The sequence below is a fragment of the Taudactylus pleione genome, unplaced genomic scaffold (assembly GCF_031769625.1).
Source record: "Taudactylus pleione unplaced genomic scaffold, aTauple2 ptg001494l, whole genome shotgun sequence".
In the NCBI taxonomy this organism is placed as follows: domain Eukaryota; kingdom Metazoa; phylum Chordata; class Amphibia; order Anura; family Myobatrachidae; genus Taudactylus; species Taudactylus pleione.
In genome coordinates this window covers 1,155,274-1,169,383 of record NW_028285892.1, presented here as the reverse complement: position 1 = coordinate 1,169,383, position 14,110 = coordinate 1,155,274, and the positions used below count along the sequence as shown (strand labels likewise).

At 48.0% G+C, this 14,110-nt stretch overlaps 1 protein-coding gene across 2 annotated transcripts in view; it reads right to left on the bottom strand.

Annotated features, from left to right (window-relative positions):
• Window positions 1-14,110, bottom strand: part of LOC148442495 (L-gulonolactone oxidase-like) — a 367,708-nt gene that overhangs the window by 260,508 nt on the left and 93,090 nt on the right. For both annotated transcript variants that reach the window (XM_088463888.1, XM_088463887.1), the window contains exon 6: window positions 4,214-4,399. In XM_088463888.1, coding sequence (XP_088320014.1) covers window positions 4,214-4,399 — 186 coding nt within the window. The remainder of the gene's footprint in view (window positions 1-4,213; window positions 4,400-14,110) is intronic.

Genomic DNA, 14,110 nt, shown 5'->3' with positions numbered 1-14,110 from the left:
GCGGCTAATTTGCGCACGCGCATTGCGAACTTTACGCATGCGCAGTATAGCGAACATCGGTGGCGTACAACCGTGCGGCCGCTTCGACCGACTCTGAATGAGGTCCTATATCCTCCTTCAGTAATCAACAAACAGTGACATACTAAGATTACCGCTGATTGTCACTGTATTTCTTACGCCATCAATAGATGGAAAGAGCGATACGGTCCCCATTAACGGCAATGGGGACCCAGCCGCAGCCTTTCCGGCTTCAGTGAAGCCTTCCGGGCACTGGCACATGACACAAAAGCTCATCGCTGGTATCGATAGTCTGCCAGCGACAGAGCAGAGGACGCCGCTGAGGAGGGGGGCGTCGCTAGACCTGGCCGGAGGGGTAAGTAATGTTAATTACCAATGGCATATTTGTTAATATCACTGCATTACTAAACTAAATATGCAATTGGTAATAAGGCTCATTAGTGAATAGGGGTCGAGTAGGACAGAGCCAAATTAACAATGGGGCAGATGGAGCTCCAGGCCTCCACATAAAAATATGTACCTTGCTGGGCACACAATTGGCCATAAATCATAATTATTAAAATAGTTTTATCATTAAATTATGCAATGTTCCTATTTTTATGTATTTAGAAAGACAGCGGGGCTGATAGTGTAGGGATGTACACACCCACATAGCATTGGCCACACCCACACCAAACTGGCCACACCCACACATCACTGGTCACAGGGCCTCTCCTCTGTATAGGCCCTTGAACATTTTCAGCCCCAGGCCCATGTGGCCCTTCATAAGGCCCTGGCTTAGGACCAGGGCCATCTTAACGTATAGGCACACTGGGCAGTGGCCTAGGGCCCCACGATTCTAGGGGCCTTCAGGCAGGGGTGGTCTGGGAGGCATCTACAAGGAGTGTGCAGCCACTCGCTCCGTGCATAGGGCAGCCGGCTGAGAGGCAGGCAGAACACGATGTTCTCCGGCTGCTCTGATTATGAATTACACACAATCAGAGCAGCCAGGCATCATTCTCTACCTGCCTCCCAGCCTGCAGCCACAGAGCCGGATTAAGGGGGGAGCACAGGGGGTACATCCCCTCAGGCCCCTTTCTCTCAGGAGGCACCATACATTAATCACGGCTGCAGTGCAGAGCAGGAATTGCACTGCGAGCTGGAGAAAAGAAAAAGGAGCTGGAATCCGTAATCGTCGCTTTATATAATCTCTTTTTTATGTTTATACATTGATTTTGTTGAAAGTACCGACAAATCTAAAAATTTAATTTTATTGACCATTTACATTTATATTCCCGTGAATGGGTCGTAGTGCTTTGCTTTGCCCTGGGCCTACAATGCTGCTACGACAGGCCTGCTCTCATAAAAAGGTTTAATTACAAGTCAGAGGGTAGAACTCTGTTCTAACATGTACCAAATACAACTGCTTTTAAAAATAGACGGGGTTGGCTAATGCTTTGGCAGGGGGAGGTCCATGCTGGTTCAGCCCAGTGCTGGTTATAAGAAAATAGGGGGAACCCCGGACCAGTTTATCCCCTGATTTTCCTGTACCAGAATGGGTTCGGAGGTCTGAGGCTGGTTATGCTTTTTTTTTTTGGTGAGGGGGCCTCACATCTTTTCTTTATACTAAACCCGAAATCCTGCAGAGTCTATTTAGAAGAGGCAAATAAGACTGAACTCACACACGATATCATACAACACAATCAGTATCACCTCTCAGTATTAGCAGGAGGAGGGTCCTACCTTTGTTAGGCAGAAGGGCTTCTTGTAACACAAATGGAAATGTCATTTTGGGTGAATGCAATGAGTGCAGGTGTGTGCTTACTCACTTACAATGTATCTTTCGCTTGCTCTGCAACCACCAAGATCCCAAATGGTTCTACTGGTCTCACACCTTATTTAAATCTATTATTCTCATTTTGGGGGAGATGTATCAAACCTTAGTTGAGAAGTAACCCATAGCAACCAATCAGCTGTTACAGTAGCTATCATTTATGTAGCACAGTCTACAAAATGACAGTTAGAAGTTGATTGGTTGGTATGGGCAACTGCTCCACTTTATCTCTCTTTCTAAGGCTTGGTACATCTCCCCCTCGGGCTGTTGGAAACAAGCTGAGAGGTTGTCGAAGCCCCTCCCCCGTGATCTTCCAATTCATCTATATGGGGAGTTGATAGTGGTGGAGCTTTGACACCCATTCAGCTTGATGAAGACCAGAAAGAGGAGAGTGGATTGCGGTGTGGTACCCATAGATCTATCGGGAGTATTGGTCGATCCAGCAAGTAAAAGTAATTAGGCAGAGTTCAATTTTTCATTCAACTTTTCGTACCTCTGCAATCTGCATTACTGGTTACTATGTTACTGTACAATCAGTGAGGCAGAATTGTTGCAGTCAGGCCTGGGTTCCCAGCATAGTACACAACAAGGGAGTCAGAGTTAATTGGGATTTATAACAGTTTTTTTTTTTCTCCTAAAAGCAAGAAAGATTGAACAAGTAATGTCCTGGGGGAAGTTTTAGCTGTACAAACATTTCTATTAATGCGAAAAGAACCTTCACCATTCTACAGGGGATTCATTAGGGAAGTGCGTCTGTGACTCTCGACAGGGCAGGAAGAAATTCTCACCCAGATCTGATCCTATAATCTTTCTGAAGTTACTTTAACTTAAATAGCGCTCGCTGTAATCTAGGGATGAGACATGGCAGCGGATTTACTATTAGCACACACAATGGGAATCAGCACACACAATGGGAAATTGGATTTGTAATACACATGGATTTATTATAGACATTTTCTCTTTCTTATTTAAAATAAATCGTGGAGGACATGAGTAGCATGGGAAACCACAAGGGTAATCAAACATTTTTCTGCAGGGGGGGCGGGGGGATTTAAATTGACAAAGGAGGTTCCTCAAAAGTGTTCTGTTCAGTAGAAGATATTAGTGAATAAATAACACAAGCGGAAATTATAATGAAATGATTCTATTGGATACAAATATAAAGGCCCAGATGTATCAATGAGTGATATCCTTGTCATCATTAGCTACTGGTCATAAATGGCGCTCCAACCAATCAGCTTCTAACTGTCATTATTCAAAACACATGTCAGTCAGGAGCTGATTGGTTGGAGCACCATTTAAGTAACGAGTGACAACAAGAATATCACTCGTTGATAAATCTGGGCCTTTATCAGAAACACCTTTTCCCTCTCACAGCAAGGGCCCGATTCAGCGGCGGACGCAGTAATGATGTCGGACGCAAGCGGTCGATGTTTCTAGTCTGCGCATGCATCTGCGGTAACATTTGGGGTGCGTCGCTCAAGACGCAGTAGCATCTGACACAGGTTGCTGCCATGTTCAGACAGCGAAATAGCACCTGCTATAAACCTGGTGCGAGCTTCGATGTTGCGACGGATGGTGCGTATGAATCCGCAATGAGATGGAATAGCGCAGCTGCCAGTGGGTGTCTCAGTAGGCTTAGCATCGGTTGCGGCATTAGCAAGGAGGCGCAGACGCAGCAATAGACGAATCATGCCCTGAGGCCACACAACACCCAAATACTCCCTTCTGTGGTCCCGCCCCCAGATCAGCGCTGTGGATGCCCAGGATAGTGGATAGTAAGGTATAATCTGCACCATCTGGTGAATCCATAGAGGGGCTGTCTCCTTCCATCCACTCCGCTCTCCCTCCCTTAAAATCAGAGGTGGGGAACCTTTATTCTGCTGAGGGCCATTTTGATATATATAACATTATTCGTGGGCCCGGTGCAGGCGATGCCCCCTCTGTGTGATGTCACACGGGGACGGGGCCACAATCAGCAGTGATTACAGCAATGCCTGGATCATCCTGGGGATGCTCCGGGGAGCTGTAAGGGCAGGGGTGTGACCATCTGAAGCGTCCTAAGGATGCTCCAGGCGGCACTGCTGCATAGATTCTGGATGCAGAGTGCCATTATATTTACACCCTGTTAGCCAGATGAGGCTAGCAGAAAAAAGCTCAGAGGGCCAGACCAAATGATTCCGGGGGCCTTATACGGCCCCCAGGCCTGAGGTTCCCCATCACTGATGGTATTTGGGAAACTCACTTTTCTTGCAACCTAAAGCTTCAGAGGTGCACATGTTTGGAAAGGTGTTTGTCGGGGTAAGAAACCAGGTGGGAATGACGGCCTTAGTTATAACGTACCTGCAGCAGGTGTGGAGCAGGGCGGCATATGGTAATTACCTCTTGGAGAGTGGATGAGAATTGCACCTCCTTCAGGTGAAAGGCGGACCTGCACTGCAGGGTGACAGTCAGGATCACTCCCAGAGACCCCAGGTGCATTCTGGCCGCTTGGAATATGTCAGCATTTGTGGACTCTGAGCACTCAAGGATCTCGCTCGATGACGTCATCATAGTCAGCGACAACACCTGTGGCAAACATTAAATGATGACAATTATCAGGCATAGGGTTTGCAGTATCAAATAATAATCGCTTAGATATATAGAATTATGTTTATATGATATGGTAACAGTTATCACTTTGTATAATGTATAAAGTGCACTGTCTGGCTGCCTCTGTTTGAATTTAATTCCCATAGGGGGCACAATACGCAACTATGATAAATATATTCACTCTAATTTACTATTCCGCTCTTGTCAGGAGACGAGCTCCAATAACAGCCTGTCCTGGCGAAGAGCTGGAAGCAGCATAAAGGTATGACACTGCTTCCTGGTCCGGGCCCTCAGGGCACACTGCGTCACCCAGCATATGCCTCACCGGACCCAGAGATCCCTCTTCATACAAAAATTGCAAAATAGTAGCCCAAAGGTTACTATAGGATAACGCCATCTGCATACCTATAGGAGCTGTATTTACAGATGAAAACAGAGGGACTCGTCCCACATCATTTACTCCTCCACATACCTGTCCTACATCATTTACACCTCCACATCCCTGTCCTACATCATTTACACCTCCATATCCCTGTCCCACCTCATTTACACCTCCACATCCCTGTCCCACATCATTTACACCTCCACATCCCTGTCCCACATCATTTACACCTCCACATCCCTGTCCCACATCACTTACACCTCCACATCCCCGTCCCACATCATTTACACTTCCACATCCCTGTCCCACATCATTTACACCTCCACATACCTGTCCCACATCATTTACACCGCCAGGTACCTGTCCCACATCATTTACACCTCCAGGTACCTGTCCCACATCATTTACACCTCCACATACCTGCCCCACATCATTTACACCTCCACACATCTGTCCCACATCATTTACACCTCCACATACCTGCCCCACATCATTTACACCTCCACATACCTGTCCCACATCATTTACACCGCCAGGTACCTGTCCCACATCATTTACACCGCCAGGTACCTGTCCCACATCATTTACACCTCCAGGTACCTGTCCCACATCATTTACACCTCCACATCCCTGTCCCACATCATTTACACCTCCACATCCCTGTCCCACATCACTTACACCTCCACATCCCCGTCCCACATCATTTACACTTCCACATCCCTGTCCCACATCATTTACACCTCCACATACCTGTCCCACATCATTTACACCGCCAGGTACCTGTCCCACATCATTTACACCTCCAGGTACCTGTCCCACATCATTTACACCTCCACATACCTGCCCCACATCATTTACACCTCCACACATCTGTCCCACATCATTTACACCTCCACATACCTGCCCCACATCATTTACACCTCCACATACCTGTCCCACATCATTTACACCGCCAGGTACCTGTCCCACATCATTTACACCGCCAGGTACCTGTCCCACATCATTTACACCTCCAGGTACCTGTCCCACATCATTTACACCTCCACATACCTGCCCCACATCATTTACACCTCCACACATCTGTCCCAAATCATTTACACCTCCACATACCTGTCTCGCATCATTTAATCCATTTTGAGCTTTTTACAGAAATAAACCTGACATCTTTATGGCCCAAATTCTGCTATTTAAACCCCTCCAAGTGGGCGATTATGCATTGGGAGGGCTGTACCAGATGTTCTGAGCTGTGTCCCAACATATTTACCTTAAAATAAGGATTTTTCCCACCATTTTACCTACTTTGGGGGGTGCGCACAAAAGAAAGTGATGCAAGTTTGGAATTGAATTGCAAATGTACTTCATAGTGCGAGTTTGCCATGAGAATTTGCAACTAATTGAATCAATCCCTATGTGTTATAGATATAAATGTACTACAGATAAATAGAACAGGTACTGGGAATTGCACTCATCGAATGGAGCCAGGTAAGTGGTACTGTGCAGATGATCAATTTTTAGGACAAAAACAAGCAGAATTGTCCCTGGCAATGAGGGGTAATTGGCAGATATTTCACTTCCATTAGCCTAATGAACAGGCCTGCCAGTCATCCGATGGGCATCTCATGTACATTTCATTCTGAGTTTAATACATGTGAATTGTCGTGATTGCCTGATGATTGTCTTCGGTTTAAGACCAACCAAAGATGTTATTATTTGTCTGATTATGTCAGAGTATACGGAGGGATGACCTAGTTCCAGTTAGTGGAAGGAGTCGATGGGCCGCTGTCATTTATGATAAAATAATCACTTCTCGTTATGAAGACAAATTGTGAAGACTGATGCCTGCTTTCTGTGTATCCCAATACTAATGTATGTTACATCTCATTCCCTGCTATCCCCTTACCTAACCACCAGTAACCCATTCTACATACAAGGTAGCGTAAGCAGCCCCCTCCTGTCGATCTGTCCAGAATCAGTGTTGTTGTTCCCTGATAACATATGTAATGGAATTATTGCAGATCAGTCTGACCGCTGACCCCCAACTCTCTGCGGCCATGTCTGTTCTCCCTGCAGATTCAGCAAATGCTTAACTGCTGAGCGGTGTATCATGTTCAACCTGTAATACCATTTTCCCATACATGCTTCATATATATATAGGAATCCTATTTACTGAATAATGTATAGTATAATTTATTACTGCCAGGTTTGAATATCATTTCGGGAGTAACTTTGCTGTTGGCCGGTGTGCATTGTAGGGTTGATGACCATATCGAGAACATTACAGTTCCTAGTATGTGGTTTTCCTATACCTTAGCTTGCACAGGTCTTTAGATATTGCGACCAACTCCTTCATAGGTCATATAATTGTCACCAGCAATTCATTCATTAACTACACACTGATGGAAATACACTGTGCTGTAAGGAAAATAAAGTAAATGATAATTCACTACTTTCCAACTGTACATTCAGCTCTGAGATTTACTGTCCAATACAGTGACTAACATGCTAATGAGTCTGACTAGTACCCTAATCAGAATCAGTATGTTAGTTCAAATCAGAATGGGTTCAAATCCAGACAGTGGAAGCCCGGCAAGGGTGAAGATCCCGACAGCGGATTAAGGTAAGTAACCCTAATCCTACCCCCCCAACCCTAAACCTCCCTTAGGGGTGCCTAACCCTAACCTCTCCCCCTAGTGCCTAACCCTAACCTCTCCCCCTAGTGCCTAACCCTAACCTCTCCCCCTAGTGCCTAACTCTAACCTCTGCCCCAAGTGCCTAACCCTAACCTCTCCCCCTAGTGCCTAACCCTAACCTCTCCCCCTTGTGCCTAACCTCTGCCACTAAGTGCCAAACCCTAACCTCTCCCCCTAGTGCCTAACCCCTCCCCCAAGTGCCAAACCCTAACCTCTCCCCCTAGTGCCTAACCCTAACCTCTCCCCCTAAGTGCCAAACCCTAACCTCTCCCCCTAGTGCCTAACCCTAACCTCTCCCCCTAAGTGCCAATCCCTAACCTTTCCCCCTAGTGCCTAACCCCTCCCCCAAGTGCCTAACCCTAACCTCTCCCCCTAAGTGCCAAACCCTAACCTCTCCCCCTAGTGCCTACCCCTAACCTCTCCCCCTAGTGCCTAACCCTAACCTCTCCCCCTAGTGCCTAACCCTAACCTCTCCCCCTAGTGCCTAACCTCTCCCCCTAGTGCCTAACCCTAACCTCTCCCCCTAGTGTCTAACCTCTCCCCCCTAGTGCCTAACCTCTCCCCCTAGTGCCTAACCTCTCCCCCTAGTGCCTAACCCCCCCCTAAGTACCTAAACCTAAGTCTCCCAGGGGGGGTGCCTAGCCCTAACCTCCCACCAGGGGTGCCTAACCCTAACCGCCCCTTCCCCTAGCCTAAACCTAAGTCTCCCGGGGGGGTGCCTAACCCTAATCTCCCCCCAGGGGTGCCTAACCCTAACCGCCCCTTCCCCTAGCCTAAACCTAATTCTCCCAGGGGGGGTGCCTAACCCCAAGTCCCCCCCGGGAACCCTAAAACCTAACCCTACCATCCCACGGCTATCTGCGCCTGGCTTACTTTCATTCGGTATGCCGGGCATCGGGCTCCCGGCGCAGGTCCAATGATAGACGTCAGGAATTCGATGCCTGTCATTAGTACCCTGCCGGGATTTGACAGTCGGGAGGCCAGCGGTCAGCATTTCTACCGTCGGCTTCCTTACTGTATCCCCCCTAATCACTCACTTGGTCGATTGCTAAAGGTCATTTATATGAATGCACAAGGACTGGTCATTAGTGTTTGAGTAGTGCATAGATTTGCCTATATATGTTGAAGTTGTTAAAATATCACTTCAAAATCTATGACACCTTAATTCATCTCCACTTTTGAGTTTATTTTCTTGTCCTAATATAATGCATGGTTTATCTTAATGCATGTCCTAAGCATAAGGTCGCAGGAACTGGTTTTATTGTGTGTCATTGGGCTTGATTCATGGGGCTCAATTCAATTGAGCGAGAATTAAATAGCGCCGGGAATGAGCTCCCGGAGCTAATCAATTCTGCGCGCTGTTAGGTCGGAGAATGCCCGTTCTCGCGCCTTAAACTGGTGTTTAGTCACGAGAATGGGCTTTCTCCGACTAAACTTCCCGGCTGTTTCCATGGCGCTAAGAGCAGAAGAATGCATCGCGCCTGTACTTTCGTTGGATTTCTGCAAGCACCCCTGCAGTGCACAGAATTGAATAGCTCCGGGAGTTCCTTCCCGGCGCTATTTAATTCACGTTCAGTTGAATCGAGACCATAGATGCATACAATGCCCGTCGCTGCTGAGGACTTGTGAAAATATGCTAATGATACAGCCGCCGTCTTACGCACAGAGACGCCCACCGCCGACATCTGACATCCGCCACTTACGTACAAAAGCGAAAACATTGGTCACACATCGGTCGTACATTGTACCTCAGACAACCCTATGCTGTCTCAGAAAAAGACTCTCCAGTTGCAGAGGATCACTAGGGCACGGCCAGAGAACGGTTCCATTTTTGTAGCCACACCAAACGCTGTCACTCACTTTGTGAATAAATCCTCTCTGCGACCGCTATCGCTAACCAATTGCTGAGCTTCACCAGTGCAGCTTTGGCGCATGCACCATAGCACCTGACATCGATATTGCGCCCATCTCTGAATGAGGCCCATTGAGTGCTTGGGCCTGATTCAGAGATTCACGCAATTCCCGACGCTTCTGCGATCACGTACGCAGCGGACTTGCAAAAATAGGACAATGACTCACCTCCGGCGTCTCACATTCGTCGCTTATGTACAAAAGCAAAAACATCGAATACACTGGTTGCACAATGAACCTCTGCGCAAGCCTATGCTGTCTCTGAATAAGCGTCTCACCTAAGGCGCCGAAGCCTTCCCAGCTGCGTACAAATGCACAGAGGCTCACTAGGGCTCGGCCAGAAATGGTCCCGACACCACTACATATTTCCAAACACCCCCAGTTACCTTCCCCAAATACTGACCACGTCACTCACTTTGCAAATCCTCTCCGTGACCTCTGTCGCTAACCAATCGCTGCAAAAAAATCAACATTGCGCCCCTCTCTGAATAAGCCCCTTTGTTACATGACATTGGTCAAAGTAAAACTTAAATTGTGCTAATCCATAAAAGTGCACCTGAAAGGGGAAAGGGCGATTCATTAACACACAAAAAACAACAACATAAAAACGTATATACTGAGTAATCCGGACCCCTAAGTGCCCACTGGCGGGATTCTAGGGATACCTAACGGATAGTGCCAGCTCCTTGCATCGTACACTTGTCGTATTAGTGTTGCAGATAAAACGCATATTAAATATAACGATGCATGTTGCGGCGACGTTGCTAAGTCGGCGTTGCGCCAAACAAGGCAGTTTGGTGTGATTGGAGCATAGGTGTATGCAGACACATCTGTAAGTGAGCGCGTTTACGTACCTCTCTCACATGCAGGAATAAATGCACCGATCCGCCCCTCGCCCCCCGCCAGAAGATGCAGTGGTCTATCTATGGGTGTGCCCAGAACAGACACACTGCTGGCGACAGTGGCACAGAAGATTACAGCATCTCTGGGCACTGCGCCAGTGTCATTACTATCTTCTCTTCATGATCAGTCTTTCCAAACACATTGCTGGCAAGACGGAACCTCCAACAGTGGGTATGATGGCGGCTCCCCTGCAGTGAGGGGTGTAGGGGTGCCTGTTGCACACCTGCAAATCCTTGTGCTTCCCAGTATGGGGGCATATTGGCATGAGAACCGGCACGTGCCGTTACAAAACAGCTTCTGCCCTGTAGCTTTGCACATACAGAAATGACCCTAAAGGTGCATACTGTACACACATAACGATTTTGTAACCAACGATTATCTGTCAGATTATCCCTTGAAAAAGTGAACGATTTTTTGAAGTGTAATGAACGATGAACGAAAAATGTTCCTTCCCTTAATGAAAGTTGTTACGTTGGACAGTCTGAAATGGATGATGAACGATAACTACAAACTGGAGCGCGCTTGAACGATTATCGTTCATTGTTATGGGGTCTATTTACTAAGCAGTGTTAGGAGACAGAGTGAAAAGTGATAAGAAAGTGATAAGGTACCAGCCAATCAGCTCCCAACTGTCATTTTTCAAACACAGCCTTTGAGATGACAGTTGGGAGCTGATTGGCTGGCACCTTATCACTTTCTTATCACTTTTCACTCTGTCTCCTACTTAGTAAATAGACCCCTTAAACTCAGAAACTGAACGATTTTTTGAACGATTATGATGTTACGCGTTTATGCACCTTAACTGTACAATATTGCCCCACTGCTATCATTCTCTCTCTATCAAAGGGAGGGGTATGTTACGTTTCTATTTATGCCCAGTAAGTTAACGGCCTACCTACCCCGACTCTGACCCCCAGCACCATGAAAGGACCTCATCAATCTAGTTAGGTCTGTGGGCCTGATTCAGAGCCGCTCGTAAATGGCCGCTCGTTCGTTCCGAGTGGTGTCTGCACATCTGCGCATGCGTACAGATGGTAATACGCATGCGCGAACCAGTCAGTGCGGCCGAAAATCGTGTGCTCGCTAAATAGCGAATGCCTGCTATTTTGAGTGACAGGAGGAGGCGTATGTGGGTGGTAACAGGGGAAGGTGCTTGAAAACGGGGAATGGAGATCAGAACGCAGGCGTGCCTAAAGGTCAGAACGGGCGTTTTATGGGTGTGCATAATTAATAAAGCAGCGTCATTGACCACGTCACTGGGTTATTTTATAGCCAGAACTGCTCGCATGATTGCGGTAGGTAAAACCAACCACAAGAATAGCGAGCAGTTCATACGCCGTCCGATGTACTCGATTAATCTAATAAATAGCGGACATGACGTATGATGCGAGCGGCCAGGGGGCGTTTTTTTCAAAATTACGTTTGCATGTTTTGTTCACTCGTTCAGACCTAGAGGCGTGAACAGACCGCAAAGAGCGAACGGTTAATTTAAATAGCCAGCCCCTTTTTCTGAACGAGCGAGCGCAAATAACGTCCGGCTCTGAATCAGGCCCTGTGACAGTACTTTGGGCAGTATATAAGGTCCCCGGAACTGCTGGGGTCTCTGTTCCTGCACAAATTCCCACTAATCTGCCGCACTCCTTGTTAGACATAGTCACTTCAGGACAAGCACTGTAACCACATTGGTTTATGTCTCGAGCTTTGATAATGGATCTGCTGGGAATTTAATCTGCAGGAATAATTCTCTCCACTGTTACTGAAAATAATCTGACAGTACTTAATATCCTGAGAATTTAGAGCTTGTGAGAACAAAGGGAGAGAACCCTTCACAGGGCGGTAATTGGAGCAGAGCTGATTTCCACAATGCTCAGTACTACATAAAACACAGAATAAAAATCATTACAGAGCTGGAAGTGCTGCTGTAAATACTCCCAGGGAAAATTAGCTGGAGAAATGCAAATAATGTAAAATGCTGAATAAATATTGTTTTATTTTCCTATTTGAACTGTGGCAAATACGTCTACAGAGATTTTACAGTGAACGACCCAGGGGAGGATTGTTAGGGGGAAACATTCCCAAGCTGAGAGGCGTCATGTGACTGGCGGGACCTGAGAGGAGTCATGTGACTGGGGGGCCTGAGAGGCGTCATGTGACTGGGGGGGGCCTGAGAGGAGTCATGTGACTGGGGGGCCTGAAAGGCGTCATCTGACTGGGGGGGGCCTGAGAGGCGTCATGTGACTGGGGGGGGGGGCTGAGAGGCATCATGTGACTGGGGGACCTGAGAGACGTCATGTGACTGGGGAGCCTGAGAGGCGTCATGTGACTGGGGGACCAGAGAGGCGTCATGTGACTGGTGGGACCTGAGAGGAGTCATGTGACTGGGGGGCCTGAAAGGCGTCATGTGACGGGGGGCCTGAGAGGCGTCATGTGACTGGGGGGGACCTGAGAGGCGTCATGTGACTGGGGGGGCCTGAGAGGCGTCATATGACTGGAAGGGCCTGAGAGGCGTCATGTGACTGGGGGACCAGAGAGGCGTCATGTGACTGGGGAGCCTGAGAGGCGTCATGTGGTTGGGAGCCTGAGAGGCGTCATGTGGCTGGGAGCCTGAGAGGCGAAATGTGACTGGGGGCCTGAGAGGCGTCATGTGGCTGGGAGCCTGAGAGGCAAAATGTGACGGGGGGCCTGAGAGGCGTCATGTGACTGGGAGCCTGAGAGGCGTCATGTGACTGGGAGCCTGAGAGGCAAAATGTGACGGGGGGCCTGAGAGGCGTCATGTGACTGGGGGACCAGAGAGGTGTCATGTGACTGGGGGACCAGAGAGGCGTCATGTGACTGGGAGCCTGAGAGGCGTCATGTGACAGGGAGCCTAAGAGGCGAAATGTGACCGGGGGCCTGAGAGGCGTCATGTGACGGGGGCCTGAGAGGCGTCATGTGACTGGGAGCCTGAGAGGCGTCATGTGACGGGGGGTCTGAGAGGCGTCATGTGACTGGGAGCCTGATTCAGAGAGTGGACAGAATTAAAACGTCAGGCAGTGACTGGGTGTTGGCTATCGATGATGGGTGGGTGTCGTTGGCATGTTGGTGTCAGGGACTGCCTTACATTGGCACTGGTGGCTATGTACCAATGTCTGATCGATGGTACTACTATTTGCGCACAGTGGCCAATAAGAGTCTCAGTAGGAAGCCCATCAGCAGCGCATTAGCATAATTTTGCAATAACGGCTGTGGCAAAAGTGGCAGCTTCTGCAGCTCAGTCCATCTCGGAATTAGGCCCTGAGGGAGGGATGTAGTAAATGCAAAAATGCAGTAAACACCCCCCCCCCCCAAAAAATGCTGTTTTCAGGGGTTTTATCGCATACCCCGTATGTACTAAGCACCAGAATGCGATGCATTGCCGAGGAGGGTGATGGCAGGGATCAGATTGTGGTTCATTTTAGTGAGCTGAATCTCGTCCAGCGATAGTTCCTGTAACTACATTGCTCATCACTGTGTTGTGGTCATGGAGGGTACGGGGGTTTATCTGAGGACCGGCGGAGGCCATCTTTGCTGAGCTCGGGTAGACACGTAATGTCAGCAGAGGGAAGGGAATAGCTGGCAGTATAAATATTTAGGTGGAGCTTAGGAACCTTAATGTATGTAACACAACTTTACTGCGGATATACACCTTCCTGCAATCCTAAATTTCAAAGAACCTGCACATAGGAGCGGAATCAGAACACTACCTCATGGGCACCATATGATTATTGAAAAAAACTTAAATATTGATGTACCCATATAAATAAGAAAATAACATTCAATGAT